The 21,624-nt window shown below is 41.6% G+C and overlaps 1 protein-coding gene across 3 annotated transcripts in view; it reads right to left on the bottom strand.

The window, feature by feature from the left end:
* The window catches only part of Stau1 (staufen double-stranded RNA binding protein 1), a 47,631-nt gene that overhangs the window by 8,390 nt on the left and 17,617 nt on the right, over positions 1-21,624 (bottom strand). For 2 of the 3 annotated variants that reach the window (XM_010618240.1, XM_033767030.1), the window contains exons 2-5: positions 20,299-20,437; positions 18,251-18,416; positions 8,264-8,362; positions 1,306-1,536 (exon numbers count right to left, since the gene is read on the bottom strand). In XM_010618240.1, coding sequence (XP_010616542.1) covers positions 1,306-1,536; positions 8,264-8,362; positions 18,251-18,416; positions 20,299-20,399 — 597 coding nt within the window. In that variant the 5' untranslated portion in view covers positions 20,400-20,437. The remainder of the gene's footprint in view (positions 1-1,305; positions 1,537-8,263; positions 8,363-18,250; positions 18,417-20,298; positions 20,438-21,624) is intronic. The other variant, XM_033767031.1, reaches the window with a different exon arrangement.

Below are 21,624 nucleotides of genomic sequence, written 5' to 3'. Positions count from 1 at the left end.
CAAAAAAAAAAAAAAAAAATTTTTTTTCATTATAAATAGGCAGGCATCACTGCAATGCTTTTCTTCCTTTCATTTTTTTTTTAAGGGCCTCTTGCTATGTTACCCAGAGTCTCAGACTCCAAGTAGCTGGGACAACCAGCAGGTACTGCACCACCACCATGCTGGCTCAATGCCTGTTTTTTAATAAATTCCAACATACCTGTGCACATCCTCTCAGATACTTGCATTGTCTCTAGATTATGACACACAACACAACATAAATGCCAGGTAAAGAAGCATTATACTGAACTGTTTAGGAAGGAATGACAAGAACAAGAAGATTCCACATGGTGAGTACAGGCACAATTATTTTTCCGCAAAATATTTTCAATCCAAGTTTGGTTGAATGCACAGATGGAAAATCTGTGGATATGGACATCCAAGTATACTGTGATAGGTTCCCACCTCTCTTGTTAACAATGACTTAAAATGGAGAAACCATTAAAAAAATCTTGAAAGCCTCAAGCTGATGCCCCATAAAAAGAAAATCCTAAGAACACGAATGGCCCCCGCCTTCTGTTCCGCAGAATCCTCACCAGGCCACTGGGCAGGAATGATTTCCAGGATACAGTAAGTGAAGAAACAAAACTGTAGTGCAAAATATCAGAGCTTAAGGAAGAGGTTCTGTTTTTTTTCCCCTTCCTGGTGCTGGGGATCAAACACAGGACCTTGCACTTGCAAGGCAGGCACAGTGCCACTGAGCTGATTCCCCAGCCCTGAAAAATCTGGATCTTGATATAGCATGAAACTATTAAAAACTACAACAGGATGGATACTAGCATTCATAAATATCCCCAAATGGAATCCTGTCCTTTTCCTGGTGTGAGAAAGGAATCCCAACAATGTTCTGCGAAGCAGGTCAGTATGGCCCCAAGGAAGTGGTATTCAGTAGCTGCACCCAGCTCCAAGCTTCCCCAGGGGCCCCCTGCTTGCCTGAACCTCCTGCACTTCAGGACCTTGAGCTGCCCACTGAAAAAGCAGCTCTAAGATCCAACCACAGGCCTGCAGATGGTGTAGGACCCTGTTCCTTGTGGTGAGGGCAGGGCTGTGCTGAGCACCCCTCCATCCTGCGGGTGTGCGGCTGGATGGCCACCACAGCCTCATCTGTATCTGACTGTGGCTCTCGTGTGGCATCTGGAAAGGGTCTACCAGGCCTGGCATGTGGCATTTAGTCCCACTCCCTTGTACCTTGGGGAAAGCACCCAGCCTTCTAAACCCCCAAACCACCTCTGCCAATGAAAACACTTCATTCAGAAAGGTTCTCACCTTGCTCGTAGGTTTGGTTTTCTTTTTTATTCGTGGCTTCACTCGCTCAACTGCAGGCAAAGGCGGCAACTTCTTCAACTCCTCAAGAACAGCGATAGCAGCGTTCTTCTTGGAAATCTTTTTGCTCTTCCCTTCCCCTTCCCCTACAAATTCCCCAACTGAAACCCTGGTCACAAAGTTCTTCATGTGGGGTGGGCCACACTCCCGGGCCACCTGTGTCAGAGGGAAAGACTGAGTGAAAGGGTGACAGACGCTTGTTAAAAGCTGTGGGACACACTGGTTGGCACACTTTCTTCTCAGGAAGCATAGGTGGAGAGGCACTAAGGGCAGGATGCACCAAATGAAGGTGCATAAATATGGGCCAAAGGAAGCAGTGAACTCTGAATGCTGCTTCTTCTCTTTCTTTTCAAATTGGTTTGTGTCCCTCAGGCTGACGAGTCCAAAACAGTTTAGCCTGAAACAGACTTTTCCACACACAACCCTATCAAATGGTTCTTGTGACCCCATGCTCACAGCTGTTCTGGCATAAAAGAACCTGGTCCAGCAAAGCCCAGAAATCATTGCAGCACAAAGAATTCAAGTTTATTTGCTCTGAGCCTCCAGCCAAGACTGGGCTTATTAAATACTGGCTGCTATGCAACTGTTAAGAAGAATGAGAAAAATCTCTAAACCCCCATAAAGAGTAAATTCCAGCATATTATCAAGTGAAAAAAATCAAACTATAAAAGTTAACCCTAGCTGGGCTTGGTGGTGCACGCCTATAACCCCAGCACTCAGGAGGCTGAGGCAGGATCACTGAGGCCAATTTAGGCTACACAGCTAGTTCAAGGCCAGCCTACACTACATAAGTGAGACTCTGTATCAAAAAACCAAGAGCCAAAAACAAAAAACAAAAAAATTGAGTGTGGTGGCAGACACCTGTAGTCCTAGCACTTGGAAAGTTGAGACAGGAAGAGAAGATCACTTGAGTTCAAGGCCAGCCTATGCTACACACACAGTGAGTTTAAGGCTACCTTGTACTACACAAAGTAGAGACCTTGTCTCAAGAAAACAAACAAACAAAGAATTAACCCTAATTTAAGAAACAAAGATGGTACAACTGTATTCCACTATGTATACATATATGAATATAGCGACAGATGTGTAATATGCTTATTTATGCAAAAACAAACACAGGAGAGATAAAGGAGAAACCAATGTAATTACTGACCCAGAAGACAGAAGGGTCAGGGGCTGGGTATTTAGCTCAGTGGCACTGTGCCTGCATGGCAAGCACGAGGTTCTGAGTTTGATCCCCGTGGGGTTGGGGAGACAGGGGCAGGGAGGAGGTGTGAATCTCTGGTAAAGTTTTGATTTTCAGAACTATTTGGTATTTTACATGTTTAAAAAAAATAAACTGACAAAGATAGAAAAGAAATCTAAAACTGAAATAAAAAGAAACTTGACTTTAAAGTGATCATATTACTACACAGAAGGAAAATAAAAATCAAGTTCAAACTGTATCAGCAGGGACACTCATAACAGACATCAACGTGAGAAGATTTATACTACTAGATATTAAAAATTTACTACAAGTTACAGCAGCTACATTATCCTATTTATCATATTAAAAAACTCTACAGAACAAAGTGCAAGAATAGACCCACAAATATAGAGTCACCTGATCTCCAACAAAGCAAATTTTAAAAAATGTAATGGTATTCTGAGCAGCTAGCTACCCACGTTGGGTGGAGGGTGGGGATCAACCGCAATCCCTAATTCACATCATGAATAAAAACTGACTTTAATCATATAGATAACTGTGAAAGCCAAAACTCTTAATGGCCTCTAGAAAACTTCATGGCCACAAGGAGAGCAAAGAATTAAACATGAATGACACCAACCATTAAAAAAAAAATTAGAATTCCTGGCTGGACGTGGTGGCACATGCCTGTAATCCCAGCACTCAGGAGGCTGAGGCAAGAGGATCACTTTGAGTTCAAGACCAGCCTGGGCTACACAGTGAGGTCCAGGTCAGTCTCAACTACGTAGTAAGATCCTGTCTCAAAAAAACAAACAAACAAAAAATGAGAATTCCTCAAGATTAAAAATCCCTCATATAAAAAGTGCAAAGAGCCAGGCAGGGATGGTGGCGCAGCAGACATCTTTAAGCCCAGTCTGGGCAACTTATTCATGTAGTGAGATTCTATCAAAATACAAAGACAAAGACAAAACAAAAATGGTCAGTGCCACCGCCTGCCTTGCAGCAGGTGCAAGGATCCTCGTTCGATCCCTGGTACCAAAAAAAAAAGGGTAATGTTTCCAGTACCAGGAAAAAAAAAAGGTAATGAAACTCAGTGCATAGCCTGAGATCAATCCCAAAATTGAGGGGAGGGGGTGATCCACAGAATAGGAGAAAGTGTGTGTGCCAGACAACTTATGCACAGAATATTTAAGCAATCCTTACAAGTCAATAATAAAAAGACAAACCACTCAACTAATAAAACAGAAGAAAAAAAAACAAACCAGGTAAAAAATACTTTACAAAATAAAATCTCTTAATGGCCCATAAACATATGAAAATGTGCCACCATGTATTAGTATCAGGGAAATGAAAATTAACAACATTAGAAACAACAAACACACATGCCCAGAATGATGGAAAATTTAAAAAACCGACAAAGTTGTGGCTGAGTGATCAAGTGTGCAAAGCTCTGGGCTCCCTCCCTAGCAACACCAAAAAAATAGAAAAATAAAAAACCAAAACACAAGACTGATATCAGGTATCAGCAGAGATCGCTTTGCCTACCCTGTGATCCACCAACTCCGAGCACATGAAAACACAAGAAGACCAGTGGAAGAATTTCACAGCAGACGCTGATTCATAATGGCCCGAGGTGCACACAGAGGAAGGGCCCATGGAGCAGAGAATGCATTAATTAAACGCTTCCCGTCCATGAGTGGGACACAGCAGTGCTCAGGAATAAACTGACACACATGCCCGGGACTGCATCACATGGGATCTAAGATACAAGACCGTACCCAGTATGTTGCATTTAACTAATCCATGGAGACGGAATTCAGGGAACAGTTTCTTTGGGGTGGGAATTAATAGGAGAAGGGCTCTGGGAACCTGCAGAACTGTACCTCGATCCAGGTTATGAGTCATGTTTTCATATGTTCTGTATGTCAAAATTTATTGAACTGTGCACTCAAAATATGTATATTTGGGCCAAGGATGTGGCTCAGCAGCACTGTGCCTGCCTGGCAAGTGCAAGGTCCTGAATTCGACTCCTGGTACTAGAAAAAAAATGTATATTTGACCGTATGTAAAGCATATTTCAGTACACTGTTAACATGAGGAAGAATGAATCCAAGAACTTTGGAACACAGTGCCTTCACCATACATCTGTAGCATAAAGAAAATAGGTTTGCTTAGCTCACCGCAAAGATATCTTCAACGTTTAACTTAAGGGATCTGCTTCTGACCCTATGGGCAAACACACTGATGTTGGAAGCCCAATGGCCACTATGGGAAAAAGGAGGCTGAAATATGAAACAGAGCAGGGGTGCAACTCAGTGGGAGACGGGTGCTCAGGTGCATGAGGCCCTGGGGTTGAACCCCATTACTACAGTAATAACCATTAACGAATGATCAGCAAAGAGGAAGCACCTTGCAATGGCGGACTGCAATTAGATGTACACAGCTGAAATGTGAAAACAATGTGCATTTCCTCCTTAAGTATCTAGAAGGAACGAGTCTCCCAGTAGCAGTCAGCACAATGGCCCCCATGAAAAGGAGCCAGGGCTACTTGCAGGAGTAGCCAAGGCTGTTTCTGCCAGAAATTTCCATTTTCTGTGGTGCCAAAACTAGAGCAGGAAAAACTCAAGGTAAAGTTAAGACATTTTTTTGTACTAGAAAGTAAGGAAGTTTTGAAAGTCTGAAGAGGAGGTATGAAGGTAATTTAATAATAAACTGTGAAGGGGGCCGGGGATTTAGCTCAGTGGTTCGGTGGCCTGCCTCGCAAGAGCGAGTTTGATCCCCGGTACAAAAAATAACCAAAAACCCAAACAAATAATAAACTGTGAAGGAGGGCCAGGGATTTATTTAGCTCAGTGGTTCCGATGCCTGCCTCCCAAGTGCAAGGTCCTGAGTTCAATCCCCAGCACCAAACAAACAAACAAAATACAAATAATAAACTGTGAAGGAACAGTGAGACATTTCCCAAGAAAACAAAAAACAAAAACTCCACACCAAACCAAAAAGCTATGACCCTAACTCAAAGTACAAATAAAAATCTACTCTCAAGACATCATAACTTTAAATTAGAGCAACAGGGCGTGGTGGTGCATGGTGCTCTCCAGCTCTCCGGGATCGCTCTGAGTTCAACACCTGGGCTACAGAGTGGGTTCAAGGCCAGCCTGAACTACATAGCAGAGACCATGACTCAGATGACAGACAGACAGACAGTCAGACAAAGACAAGGAAACTTCTAAAACAGAACAAGCCTAGGCTGAGGAACATAACAATCATGAAATGCAAAAGAAAAGTCTGGAAGCTGAGTGTACTCAAGCAAGCTGGTAATCTTTGCTACTCAGAAGGGTAAAGCTGAAGGATCTCAACTTCAAGGCCAGCCCACAACTCTGTCCTAAAATCACATTAAGGAAAGAAAAAGGAGAACTGGGAGTATATGTTAGTAGTTCAGCACTTGTGTACCATGTGTGAGGCCCAGGTTTCAATGCCTATAATGCTGGAAAGAAGGGAAGAAGGGAGGACTGGGTAGGTAGACCAGTGGTTGAATGCTTGCCTCGCATGCTGAAGGCTCTGGGTTCAGTCACTAGTTCTAGAAGAAAAAGATGAGAACTTACATTTGGAATATATAAAGAGCCCTCAAAACTTGGTAATAAAAAGACACTCAAGGGCCAGGGATTTAGCTCAGTGGTACCATGCCTGCCCTGCAAGCGCAAGGTCCTGCGTTCGATCCCCAGTACCAAAAAAGAAAAGAAAAGAAAAAAAAGTTAGCCAGGTATGGCAGTGCACACCTGTAATCCCAGCATCTGGGAGGCTGAGGCAGGAGGATCACCCTTAGCCATAAAGAACAAGAAACTTTGAGAAGCAAGGCCTGTCATGTAAAAGTACAAGATCCCAGTAATGAATGCAATTGTACTGTCCACATAGAATGTACCAATAAATACAATTTTAAAAAAAGGAACAAGAAACTAAAAGATATTAACCACCAGAGGGCGCTCCTACAATTTTGCTGAGATGAATACTCTCCAATTCCTGGTTTCATGTTACGTACCACAGGTTCCTGAAGGGAGGGATGAAAGTTAAATCCTGAAATCTAAACAAAAGCGTGGGTTGGAAGGAAGCAATCTGGCCTGCAGATGCTACTGAGCAAAAATATAAAATGACAATTTCTCAACTCAGGTTCAAGTCTCTGTGAGTCTGGAAGGGCAGGAACTAGTGAAAATGGATGAACGGTCAACTCTAGTTGTGAGGTGACTTGAGAAGCCGGGAATCTTTCATTCCCCCTTCCTCCAATCTTCACAAAATCCATTCTCCTGCCACATTAACTCCTGAGCAGGGGAGAAAAGGGACCTCTCTCCCCTGTCCTGCAATGAGTGCCCATGGAGACCTCAGGATTTCCTTGGGTGCAGCTCCCATCTAGTCGCTGCCAAAACAACCAGTCCTATTATTCTGCCTGTGCTCACCCTCTCCAGAGGACAAAGGCTACACAAGATGAGGACCAGGAGGCTCTGACTCCAAAAGGGAAGCAATTTTATAAACCTGCTCTCAACCAGTGGAGTACACAGGTGGGCAGGGGTGGGTGTGGGGGGCCATAGGGGGAACAAGAAATATCTTTGCACACAGCTGGCCCAGTCAACTCAGTGCAACTCTCTGCCCCACCACCAGGATGTGGGTCAGAAATCACCACCACCCTCTGCAGGCAGGATTGAATCTGGGGCAAATACTAGTGTATCACAGGAGACTGTACACATTAAAGAACAGGCACACAATTTCGGGGGTTTCCTGTAACTGCAAAATCAAGACTACAGAATTCAAGTATTTTAAAAGATAGTATGCTTCAGATAAGACTTTTTAAAAATAATCCCATAATCAAGCAAGGAATTAAAGACTTTGCCATATGTCAAGCCATAAAAAACTTTTTAAAAATTCTCCTTTCCTTCCTATCCTATCTGGACTATGTCGTCTTTGAAAGAAAACATTAAATGTATTTTTCTTACATTTTGAACAAACAACCCATTAACTGTGGGGGGTGTTTTGAGACAGGGTCTCACTAGGTAGTTGAGACTGACCTGGAACTCACTATGTAGCCCAGGCTGGTCTCAAACTCACAGCAATCCTCCTGCCTCAGCCTCCCAAGTGCTGGGATTACAGGCAGGCACCACCACACCCGGCCAACCCATTAACTCTTATTTCACAAAATTCCCAATAGCAAATGAAGTATAACAACAAAACCTATGTCCTTTTAAAAACTGTGTGGCAGGCTAGGGATTTAGCTCAGTGGTTCTGGTGCCTGCTTTCCAAGTGCAAGGACCCAAGTTCGATCCCGAGTACCAGAAAATAAAATAAAATAAAAACTGTCCGGCAACATTTTGGGGACCACCTAAGAGATCCTTAGTACTGTGGAGGTAAAGATGATGAAAGAAAGAGGCCCCCTCTCAAGATGAACATGAGCATGTGTGTGAACAGAAATACAATATTCTGCAGACCTCTTCAGGAAATTCACAGACAAACTGAGCCCACACTTGGCCCAGCCAGAGATTCATTCATACACCTAAGATCGGGACCTGCAGGAGAAGAGAATGAAAACAGCACTGCTTTGCTGAACACAAAGGGTGAATCTTAAATTTGGAGGTTCATATTTCAATTGATATTTGGGGGGGAATCATTCCTATGATGAATCCTAATAAGGTTTTAAAATACAAAATCCTACATGTAAAATAAGCTTACCTCGAAATTCACAGGCAAGTTCCGCTTAAGTGCAATTTCAAACACTTGACTTATTTCAGATTTATTGAGATTTTCTTCTTCTGATTCTCTTCCATTCATCTAAAAGAAGAATAATTGTCTAGGAATTAACTTTTTATTAAAACCATCAACATTCCAGTTAGGATAGCAACCATTAAAAGCACTGAATCCTGACTTTACGGATTTAACAAGAAACTAGACCAAGGCCACATTAGCTCTGTATGGGAAATGGAGCACTGAATTTTTTTTTGTACTGGGGATCAATCTCAGGACCTTGCACTTGTGAGGCAGGTGTAATGCCACTGAGCTACATCTTCAGCCCTGTATTACTGATTTTTTTTTTTTTTTTGGAGACAGGGTCTCACTATGTAGTTGATACTGACCTGGAACTCACTATGTAGCCCAGGCTGGTCTCGAACTCACAGTGATCCTCCTGCCTCAGCCTCCCGAGTGCTGGGATTACAGGCGTGCGCCATCACGCCCGGCTGTATCCCTGAATTTTAAAAGTTAAAAATATCCTGTCAACTGTGGGACAGACTGTGCTTCATAAACAATCCACACGTAACAGTCCGGTGGGTATAAACCAGTCCAGCTGTGGTACAGCAGGATGCCAGCACTGCCTGGAGAACAGAATTCCAAAGCCCTCCTCCAATTCTGTTAAGCTACAATGTGAATAAGCCAAATACAGACATCTGTGTGGTTCAGAGCAAGTTCAGATACAGGTCTTTCCACGTTATGTACACAAGTTTCTTATTTGGTCATAAAGTCTCTGGAAACCACTTTTGAAAACAATGCAGTGAAAGAGAAATTATAAAACTTCCACATATCTCAGACTTAGTACAGTTGGCAAAACCCCAAGTATATAAACTAATAAAGTCTCCTCAACAAGGGCAGGGATCCTATCTTTGTAACAAGGTTCATTCACAGGTCTCCAGCAGGGACGGGGTCAGAGGGGCTGGGATCTCCTTTGTGTGCTAAGACACATTTGATGTTGCAGTGTAGCGACAGCATTAGAAAACAGATAAACTCCACAACAGGAAGGTCTCCAAACACCGCCAAAGAGCTGTTTTTCTTCACATTATTGCTATTCAGTTGTCAGGAAATTTATAAAATCCTATTTCCAAGGTTAGAATTATCTGATAGGAACCTGGTCTGAAAGGTAACAAGACAAAGGACAGGACTGGCCGAGATGGTACAGGTGGTACATTTCCTTCAGTTTATCAGGTAGGCTGGCTCATGTCCACTGAGCTAACATGAGAAAGCTATTAATGTAAAATAAAAGTTTAGGTCAGCAAATACAATCTAGGGTGTAATTCTGAATAAATAAATTCATTACAGATTCCATTTACAATTCTTTCCTTCCCAACCTGGTCTCACTTTACTCTCTGCCCAGTCAGCAGTGTTTACAGATCATTCTGATGGTTTACTAATCTGAAAGGAGAGAGACCTGCTGGGTTTTTGTTGTAGTCTACCCACATTGTCTCAATATTCCTGTTCCAACTTCCTGAGCCAGTGACTACAGGCACACACTACTATGCCCAGCTCAGGGGACTGCGTTTTTATGGGTGAGTCCTTAACACCAAGTCTACACAAAAACTAAGTTTCACAACATTTATCTGAAATTTTAAATAGATTTTTAAAAAATTTTAATACACGGTACTTCAAAAAGTATGTCAACAAATGGGCCTAGAAAAAAGATATTCATATGCAAAATAGTGAAGTAGGACCCTTACCTCATATTTTAAAAATTAATTCAAACTGGATTAAAGACAAATGTAAAAGCTAGAACTATAGAACTCTTAGAAGAAAATCTTCATGACACTTCTAGATTTGGCAATGATTTCTTAGACATAACACCAAAAGCACAAGCAACGAGAAAAATTAATTATACTTCACTGAAATTAAAAACCTTTATCGGGGCTGGGGATTTAGCTCAGCGGTTCAGTGGCCTGCCTTGCAAGTGCAAGGACCCAAGTTCAATCCCCGGTACAAAAAAAACAAAAAAAAACAAAAACAAAAAAAAAAAAAACCCTTTATGTACCAAAGGACAATGTCGAGAGTGAAGACAGACCACAAAAATGAGATCTGCAAATCAAATTTCTGAGGAGAGATCAATATCCAGGATATACAAGAAATTATAACCCAACAATTAAAAAAAAATGGGAATTTCTCCCAAAATATACAAATGTCCAACAAGTACATGATAGTCAACATCATTAGTCACTAGAAAAATGTGAAATAAAACCAAAATTAAGTACCACTTCACGCCCATGAGGACGGCTATTATGAAGAGAACAGAAAACAACAAGTGCTGACAAGGATGTAAAGACACTGCCTGCCTGCCTGCCTGCCTGCCTGCCTGCCGCACTGCCTGCTGGTGGAAACACAACACAGTACCAGTGCTATGGAAAGCAATTTGGTAGCTCATCAAAAGATAACAAAAAATCACAATATGGTCCATCGATTCCACTCCCAGATACACAACTAAAAGAATAGAAAGCAGAGACGCAAACAAAATTTATATCTCCACTGTTCACCGTAGGATTGTTCACAGCAGACAAAAGGCGAAAACAACCCAAATGTGTATCAACAGGTGAACAGATAAAATGTAAAATTTCCCTTAAAAAGAATGAAATTCTGAATCATGCTACAGAATGGATGGATGACTCTTGAAGACATTAAAGGTGAATTAAGCCACACAAAGAACAAATACGTGTGAGGTACCCACACCAAGTAAGCAAATGTGTCGAGACAAAGAGATTACCAGCAACTGGAATAAGGGAAGCACAGACTTAACTGTTTAATGAGCAGAGTCTGTATTTGGAATGATAGGAAAATTCTGAAAACAGATATTGATGAAAGTTGCGTAACACTAAGAATCTATGTAATGCCACCATTTAAAAAACAGTTAAAGCTTTTATGTGGGTTAGGTCAGGTATAGTGCTACAGCACTCCAAGAAGGTCAGGCAGATGACCAGTCCCAAGCCCTGCCTGGGCAACTTAGTGACTTAGTGACACTGTATCTAAATAAAAATATAACAAAGGTCTGGGGTTACAGATCACACACCAAAAAACAAAACCAAACTAAACCACTTATATATAAATTTCACCTCAATTCATCACAACATTCAAAAATGTTTTGCCAGGTGGGGTGGTGCATGCCTCTAATCTCAGCACTTGGGAGGCTGAGGCAGGAGGATCGATGTGAGTTCAAGATCAGCCTGGGCTACATAGTGAGTTCCAGGTCAGTCTCAACTACATAGTGAGACCCTGTCTCAAAAAACCCAAAAAAATAAAATAATAAAAACTGTTTATGTTTCACACCAAAGATCAACACATTTGTGCCAACATGTTAACTCATTTTTGTACATAACAAAATAAAGCTTTTTGACGACTTTATTTAAAAGTGTATCCATATTTGTTTCAAACAGATGGGCTGTTAAAAAAAAAAGAGGGCTGGGGATTGAGCTCAGTGGTTCTGCCACCTGCCTTGCAAGCGCAAGGACCTGAGTTCGGTCCCAGGTACCCAAAAAAAAAAAAAAAAAAAAGACACAGGGCCGGGGATGCAGCTATACTCCCCTCACCCCTCCCACACTATCTACTCTCAAATAAGTAACTGTCACTACGCGTGCTCCCCCTATGTACAACCAGAACAAAATTTGGAAATAAATGGGGGCTGAGGCTGGTAGAAGACTTCAAAGCCATGCATACATCCTAACTTTCAGATGTTTTGTTTATCCTATCGGCCCATCAAGTACTACAGACATCAGATTTTTTAAAGAAAAACAATTGAAGCCCTTCTCACTCCTCTTCCTATGGCAGTTAACTATCTCAGTGTGAATGTATCTCAACCAGCATTTTAATGGATGAAAATAAAATATAGTATAATTGTTTTGAAAATTCACATAAATCATTCTCATGACTATCAATATTGCAATCTCAAACTTTTAAGTTTACATTAACAAATGCTACTTATCTATTTTATATACTAGGGCTCCATTCAAGACCAATAGAAAACAACGGGTCTAGCACTAAGCCCTAACCTTGAGGCCGGCCGATCTCACCACAGCAGAACCAGAACCACTCAGAAACTTCCAACAGAGAGATGCTGGTCTCCACTTCAGACAAATGAACTCAGAATTCTATGGGTATGGCCTGGATATCTTTTATGGTATTTATCTATTCCTCAAAAAAAAGAGTCCTGAGGTGGTTTTACAAGCAACCAGAATTAAGATGGACTGCTCCAAATCATTGCTTCCAGAGGAATTTCAATAGGAACAAAGCAGCCAGTAAAATAAACTTGCAAAAACAGGAGCCAAAGGTATACACATTTATTTAGAAGGGCTATTACGTTGCTCCTCTGCATAAATAATTTCATATATCCACTCTGGACAAAATACTGCAAAAGAGGAAGCAGCAACAACTCTGAACAAATCCACAAAGCCCGGTGTGGTGCCACACACCTGTGATCCCAGCACTTCAGAGGTTGAAGCAGGAGGATCACTGTAAATTTGAATTCGAGTTCGAGGCAAGCCTGGCTGCACAGTAAGCCCAAGAACTACAAAGTGAGGCCTTGCCTCAAAACAAAAAGACAAACAAACAAACATCCACAAAAACCACTCCTGTAAGATGAGGAAAGTTTAGTCAGCCCTTACTCTGTCACTAAGTGAAAATTACTATTTACATCAACTCTACAGTACTCAGTTCAGTGATAACATCTAGGCAACATTAGGCAAAGGAGGGGGGGAACTACAGTGAACCATGCTTAGCCCTTTCTTCCTATACCAGGAAAAATGCTCATCACCATATATGAGCTGGCTCTAATAATCAGAGTGATTGACTTAGACAGAGTTTGAACCTGAAGTATATGTGGTTCAAGGTGGCCTCAAAGTCACATCAATCCTCCTGCCTCAGCCTCCTGAGTACTAGGATTATAGGCATGCCTTTTTATTTTTCTAGATTTAAAATCAGCTAAAATAAAAGACAAACACCATTCCATTAAACATCTTAGAATAGTAAACCCAAAATTTTCCTTTATGTTTCTGGTTTGGGAAGTCATGTATTTCTGGTATGGACAAAGGACTCCAGTACATGCAACTAACTGCCCATCACCTGCTGTGCCTGTGTGTAGGGCACAGCCCATTATGGGATGTCAGAGTTCAAACACCTCAATAAGCTCTTATCAGGGTTTCTGATTCTTCTCGTGCTGATAATGTCAAAACACCCTACTTTTGAAACAGACTCATTTTGTTGAAAACACAAAAGCCATCTTTTTTGCATCATAACTGAAAAATTCTTTCATTTTTACCTTTATAAACAACAGATCGACACTGATTTCATTTTCATAGTTATTATCTATTTCTTTCCAATCACCATTGCATAAATATTTCCTTTTGCATTTCTCCACTTATTTTGTGGATGCTAAGTGTTAAATAAATGCAGTAGTCTAACATTATAAAAGATGCAAGAGCCAGGCATGGTGGCGCACATCTATAATCCCAGCACTCGGGAGACTGAGGCAGAAGGACCACTATGAGTTTGAGGCCAGCCTGGCCTACACAGTGAGCTATGCTACATAGTGAGCAAGCAAACATGTTGTTACACTTGCTTATTTCTACCGGGGATCAAATTTGGGTCCCTGCACACGCAAGGCAGGCGGCAGCACCACTGAGCCAAGTCCCTGGCCCTCTTTTTTTAATCCAAACAAGATTACTCAAGTTCTTGTCAACCGGTCCATAAGGAAATCCTTCCTGTTGAATGGTGGACTGAATGAGAATTTCACATTCCCTTTCCATCTGCAATAAAAATACACTGCTCACTTGTCAACTCTTGAGTCTGGAAAACTCATCTAAGCTATCAACCAAAAAAATCTCATCCAAAGGGGCCAGGGACTTAGCTCAGTGGTTCTGCCGCCTGCCTTGCAAGCACAAAGACCCGAGTTCAATCCCCAGTACCAAAAAAAAATCTCATCCTGGGACCTCACCTGGCCGCCCAGTCCCACTCCCATCACTAGTCTGGAGCACCACTATCTGTCTCTCTGTGCTCATCTGCTCATCTGCCTAATAAATGCAAGTGTCTTCCTCTGTCAATTTTCCTGCCTGCCATTATGGATGGAAAAACAAAAGACTGATGTCTCAGCTGCATTCACTGAAAGGTGAAAAAGGGAGACTCAGTGTCCCCAGGTCTTTTTGGTATAGGGCCTTCACACTGAGCTACATCCCCAGTCTTTTATTTTATTCTTTACTTTGAGATAGGTTCTCACTAAGTCACTGGGCTTGAATTTCAATTCTCCTTTCTCAGCCTTTCAGACAGGCCTGCGTCACCACGTCCAGCTCTCTAGTTCTCTTTTGTTTCTTGCAAATCAGTGGGCAAAGCTGTAAGAAGGTTAAGGATGATATAATAATAACTATGATATCCTCTACCCAGGGATTTTATGATCCTTCCATCTTCTGGTGATTTTTGTCGTTTTTAGCCTACTTAGAAAAAGATGCTGACTAGTGTAGGATACGTATTATGACTAATGTTTAATGCATATATAATGCAAAACATTTCAAGACATAGGAAAATCAAGGTCTCCAAGATCCAATAACACAAAGACGAATAAAAAAAAGTTCAAGGGGCCCATGTGATAATTTTTTTTTTTTGGTAACAGGGATTGAACTCAGAACCTTGCATTTATGAGGCAGGCACAGCACCACTAAGCTATTCCCTGTCCCATCCCATGTCATAATTTTAAAACAGAGTTTCACTCCATTTTTTAAAGTCTTGTATGTTTTCTCCCAGCTGTTCATAAGCATTCTGTAAGAGGAGAAAAGTCATTCAGTGTTATTCCTTAAAGGACTTGAAAAAGCAAGCTCAGAAATGAAAGCTCAAACATGAACTGAGCATGGAGGCACACATCTGTGAGCCCAGCACTCTGAAAGGCTGAGATAGGAGGATAACAAATTCAAGCCCAGCCAGGACAACCTAGCAACACCCTGTGAAAAAAGGTGCACACCGGACAGTGCGATCCCATTGTGCTAAGACAGATACACCTACTTTCCTGTGAAGCCACTGACATCAACTAAGATGCTTATAGTGATCATCTGCAAGAGGTAAATTTATATAATTTATTTTTTCCTTTTTCAAATTTAAAAATTGTTATAATTCACATGTACTACCACCCCCTATCAGGGATCAAACTTAGGACCTTGCACTTGTGAGGCAGGTATGGTGCCACTGAGCTAAATCCCTGGCCCTACATGCACTACTGTTTTGTTTTGTTTTGTACCAGGGATCAAACTCAGGTCCTTGCTTGTGAGGCAGATGGCAGCACCACTGAGCTAAATCCCCGGCCCTACGTGCACTACTTTTAAGAAAGAAAAATTAGCTAGATGTGGTGGCTCGCACCTACAGTTCCTACTTGAGAGGCAGAGATAGGAGGATCACAAACTGGAGGCCAATCTAGCAACTTAGCAAGAACAGTTAAAAAAAAAAAAAAAAAACAGGAATGGTGGACCAGGGCTACTGCACCTGCCTCAAAAGCTCAAGGTCCTAGGGCTAGGGATTTAGCTCAGTGGTCCGGGGGCCTGCTTTGCAAGTTCAAGGACCAGAGTTCAATCCCAAGTACCAAAAAACAAAACAAAACAAAGAAACACTTCCTGGAAAGCTCAAGGTCCCGAGTTTGAAGCCTGGTACTGAAAAAAAAAAAAATGTGCATAAATGGGAATGCAGCTCAGTTCAGTGGCAGCATTCCTGGGTTCAATTCACAATACCAAGAGCAAAGAGAGAAAGGGAGGAAGGATGGAAGGGAGGGGAAAAGGAAGGAAAGAAGGGAAGAGAGTGAGACCCATCAAAATCAAGGGGGCAAAGCATTAGCTAAAGCTAGCCTTCCAGCCTTCCAGCCTCCAGCCTTTTGAAAGACATTGTTTTTTACCCCAAACCACACAGAGCTAGAAAGAGTCAAAGAGGAAGGAAGACTAGGGGCAGCAGTGGATTTAAACTGCAAAACTCCTTACAGAATTCAGCCAGGAAAACGTGTCCATTACTGCCCTCAGAACTGTGCCTTAGACTCAGAGACACCAACAGGCTCTTCCCCTCATAGTAATGTGCGATTCCTCTCAAGGAAGGCTCAGAGGGGGACTCGGAAGTGCAGATGACACTAAGGAGCAATGGTTTCCGGCCCCTGCCCATGCCTCAGAGTCACTCCAAGAGCATATGAACAGTAAGAAAGCAAAAGCCAGATGGCTGGGTTTCACCCTAGCCCTGCTTCATTATAATCACAGAGGATGGGCCTAAGAATTGTTTCTTACACTTCTCAAGCATTCTAACGCAAACAACCCAAACACCAGTGTTCCCGCACCATCTATCAATTACTGGCTAAAGGAAATGAGAAATACCAACTCCATCTGACTCCAATTACATTAGCACCAAAGTTAAGTAAAACAATGCAAGACCTTTAAAATAACTCAGATTACATCAGGCTTTTGGTTTTGAGAGGCAAGCGGCAGAACCACTAAGCTAAATTCCCAGCCCCTGGCTTTTGGTCTTTTAACAAATCTCACCACTGAGAAACACATCCTTTTAACTTCACTAAATCCTTCTAAGTTCCAGCCCAATTCTCTTCTATTTGGTCCTCAGTGGACTCGGATCTAGTAGGTTACGTGATTACGCTGAAAAATGGAAATGCAGAGTAAGAAAAAAGAAAGCACTGCTGCACAGCCAGTCGCAAAGCCTCAGCAAGGCTCTGCTTAGGGCTACTTGGGCCCCTAATTTTCATCACTCTCTTAGCCCCATGTTCTGGACAACATTACCTGTTCTTTGTGAATTTGTTACCTAGGGAGGGAAAGCCAAGTGCTACCCAGGATATGTTCAGGAGACACTACTGTGATTAAACAGAACCAGGAAATCTCAATGTTCTCTATTCATCAGGTTTCTTTCTGGCCCTTTGGTGACTGGATTTATAATAAAACTGCCTTACCAGCAATAATCCCTAATGTTCTGGTCCCTCAGTAGAATGCAGCCTTTGATTTCCTAAAAATTATTATTATTAGTTATTTACAAAAAGTGAGAATCTTTCTCCTATCATTGTTGTTTTAAAACATGACCTCAAATTCGGATATCCTTCTCCAGAAGTGAATGCCCTAAAAGCCACCAAATTATATATTTAAGATGGTCAAACGACAAATTTACGTAATGAGATTTTATTTCAAAGAAAACAAAATAAACACTGAGGCTCCCTATGTGATTGCTTCAATCTAGGCTCTGTACCTCCTTAACCTATGCAGGACAGCAGAAGAGATGCTGTGATTTCTGGGCACAGGCCTTAAGACCCTGGCAGCTTCTTCCATTTCCTATCTTTTTTGGAGTCTTGTCACCAAGCCATGAGACAGTGTCTTCGGTTCTTGCACAGGTCAACTCAGAGAGGAGAGCCCCGTACCAAGGAGCCAGCTTAGCTCCAACTGGCCACATGAATGAGCATCTTAAAATCGGATTCTCAGGCCACTGCGAGCTACCACTGCCAAAGGTAGGTGGAGCAAAGATAAGCTACTCCACCAAGGCCTGCAGATCTGTGAGCAAAATTTAAATCCTCACTAAGTTCTGTAAGGGTCTGTCATGCAGCAATGGACAACACGCATTTCTACATGATAAAGACTGGTAAAGCAGGTCAGAAAACTCTCTCACCTGGTACCACAGATTAGTAGGTCCCGGCAAGCGTGATCACCAGCACTAAGAACACATCCATACCCGTTCGCACAACTCAACAGTCGGCCCTTCTGCTGTGTCTGTCCTATATTCATGTCACCCAAAATTATGCCAAAGTAAGAAAGAAGGCATGTGACTGCTAGAGATTTAAAAAGGAAAGGAAGGGGCAGGCTACAGGGTAGAAAATCTTGTAGGCTATCAAATTATAAAAGTTATGGATAGCTGTCAATATACCGTCTCAGAAAAAGTAACTTGAGGCACTGTCTTTCAAGCCACCCTCCTTACCTCCAGCCTCTCAGGCGGGGGCTCATTCTGCAGGATCCTCAAGGCTTTAGCAGCAGCATCATGTTTCGCAGCCTGTCTCGTCTTTCCTTTGCCATTAAACTGCTGTCCTCCCACAGAAAGTTCAACTTGATAAAGTAAAGGCGGAACTGGAAATGGGTAAAAATACCTAAAAAGAAAAGGGAGTTAGGAAAATTACAGTTTCAGGTTGATAAGTCTCTGGCAAATTCCAAATATTTCCTTCATCACAGCCTAATTACACTAGCGCTTGCTTGCTAACAATGACTATTCATTAATACATCCAGAGATTCTGTGATTTAGAACTGCTATACAGCATACAGTATCCTGTGTATACCAGAATAGCGGTGTATCTTATTCTATGTAGCAAATCACACTTATGCTCCATAAAATATGTTTTATAAATGACATGCCTTTAATTTATAATGCTAGCCTGTACTAAAAAAGAAAAATCTAAACTCAACTTTAGCTGAGAGAAATTAACTTGTTTTACTTTCTCCAACTTTAGATTTGCACCTCCATAGGAGGCTCTGAAAAAAAATTTTTTTTTTTTGGTGCTGGGGATTGAACTCAGAACCCTGTACTTGCTAGGCAGGCACGGTGCCACTGAGCTACATCCCCAGCCCCGAGGCTCTGAATTTTAAAGTTAAAATTTTTAGAAAGGATGGGAGGTGCTCAGTGGTGGAGGTGGTAGAGCATGTGGAGCAGGCCCAAGGCCCTAGGTTCAATTCTCAATGCTGCAACACACACACACACAATCTAGAAACAAGAGCCCATAGTCTAGTCCCTGGTTTCTTACATTTCAAAAGTTCATATATATGTATATATGTGTGTACTTGGGGTGGGGAGGTCAACAGCAGAGAATAAACACAGTGTCTTCACTCCGAACTACAAACCCAGCCACTGATTAACTGCCCAAGACAGGATCTCACTAAGTTGTCTAGGCACGGCTCAAATTTGGAATCCTCCTGCCTCAGTCACCTAGAATGCTGAGCTTACAAGTGTGTGCCACCTTATCCAGTTCAAAATTTATTTTATTATTATTTTTTTGGTTTTGTTTTGAGACAAGGTCTCACTTTATAGTTCAGACTGGCCCTGAACTCACTATGTAGCTCAGGCTGGCCTCCAACTCATGGCAATCCTCCTGCCTCTGCCTCCTGAGTGCTGGGATTATAGGCATGAGCCACTACATCCCGCTAAAAACTTACGTTTATAAAATGTCAGGCTGGGGATTTAGCACAGTGATTCCAGCACCTGCCTCGCAAGCACAGGACCTGAGTTTGATCACGGGTACCAAAAAAAAGACTTAGATTTGTAAAATGTCTTTGACTAGCCCCTCCCCAAGGAAGGCAGAAAAATGAAGAGTCCTACTTTGATCATCAATCTATCTACTAATGTGTTATTACTGCCGGCAAAAGACTGAACACATGGCACTTTCAAGTTTCAGTTAGTATTTTTCAGACGGAGGCTGTTTACAAAGCACACAGGTGCAAAATTCAAAAATCACCCAAAAACAGTAATCAGGAAATCTACAAATGCTGAGAATCATGATGTTGGGGGAATCATGTTTAAATGACTCAAGTTACACACAGCTGCTGCAATGGCCCTCTTTAGCCAGACTGCTGGGGGCCCAAGACACACTGCTCCCAAAGAATATGCTCAGGCTTTTTCCAAATGGAAACTCAAAGAGCACCAAAATGCTTCCAAAGGCACAACACAACCACAGCTTACTTCCGCACTTGGCAAAGTAAACCAAAAAACGATTACTCATTCCACATTTTGTAGATCCTCGTCTAGGTCAGTGATGCAAACGCTTTAGGGACGTGAGCACGAAATGCAACCCGAAACCCGCTTATTTATCAGACTGCCAACACAGCAATTAAACCTGAATACGGAAGTTTTAGTTTAGAAAAAAACTCATACATTAGCATCTTTTCTCTTAAAAGAAAAACAAGTAACATGTGTCCCACCACTGGTCTAGGTAAAAAATACATTTTCAACTATATTTTACAAAGAACTCAACACATACACACCTTGGGGGGTAGGCACCTCCTCTCATGTTGTAGTTATAGGTGGATTGCATCCGGGAGTAAGGATCAACAGGCTTATACATTGGTTTTTTTCCAAGTTTCATGCACAGTGCATTTAGATCAACAGTAGGAGTTATGCTTTCTGTAAAATAGAAGCAAAACAAGGAACTTTTTTTTTCTGACATGGGGATGATCACGAAAATTTTTTTTAAAACAGTATGCTTTCTACTAATTCACAATGTGTTACATAAAGGCACCTGAATACGTCATTGCTAAGCTTTAGGTCAGGAAATACAAGAATCTAATATGATTCCTTGATATTGTAAGGGATACCAAAAAGAGCAACAATATAGCCCAAGATGTTAACCCAAGTGAAATATATACAGTACAGTTGTCAGAAATAAATTGCAATACACATCAACTTTCTAGCTGAAAAATTCCATGTGACCATTCAATTATTTTGAGAATGCTTAACTACTATCACAATGGTTGTCCTGAAGAGTGTTTGTACACACTATTTATGTGAATGAAGCACTTATTAAGAATCAACTGGATGCAAAGTACTGTACTGCGCTAATCTTTTTTTTTTTTTTTTTTTTTTTTTTTTTTTTTTGGTACCGGGAACTGAACTCAGGTCCTTGTGCTTGCAAGGCAGGCCACTGAACCACTGAGCTAAATCCCCAGCCCTGTACAGTGCAAATCTTGAGGAACACAACTCCTGATCTGAAGGAGTTCACAGAACATAAAGCACAAAAAACTACAGTACGGTGGGATATGTGTCATGGGAAAGGGGTAAAATGAGAAGGAGACAAGTAAATCCTGTTTAGAAAAGATGAGGTCCAGAAAGTATTCAACATCTCCATCTTGGCATAACAAGCTTTGTCTGCGGTCATATTTGCTAGGAAAAGTAGTTCCATTTTTTGTAAACAGGAGCAAGTCATTACCTCAGAATTATCAACTTCAGGAAATACACGGTATTCCTTTTCAAATTTGTTCTTTCAGTTCATCCAATTAAAAAATCTTTACAAATCATTTTTTAAAATCAGCCTTGAAAGACTAGTGTCAATGCATAATCACACTTAATAATAACATTTTCATATCAAATACAGAATAGCAATGGCAAAATTTAATTTAAATGTATACAGAAAGCGCAAAGACCTGAGTTCAATCCCTGGTACCAAAAAATAAAAAATAATTGTACAGACAAATCCATTTTAAAATGCCTTCCAAGAATGTATGCAGAGGGCTGGGGATATAGCTCAGTGGCACAGGGCCTGCCTGGCAAACATGAGGTCCTGAGATCAATTCCCAGCACCAAAAAAAAAAAAA

The sequence above is a fragment of the Fukomys damarensis genome, unplaced genomic scaffold (assembly GCF_012274545.1).
Source record: "Fukomys damarensis isolate Sample0158 unplaced genomic scaffold, DMR_v1.0_HiC HiC_scaffold_22, whole genome shotgun sequence".
Taxonomy (NCBI): domain Eukaryota; kingdom Metazoa; phylum Chordata; class Mammalia; order Rodentia; family Bathyergidae; genus Fukomys; species Fukomys damarensis.
Note: the sequence above shows the minus strand (reverse complement) of the source record. Positions and strands in the feature narration are given on the sequence as shown.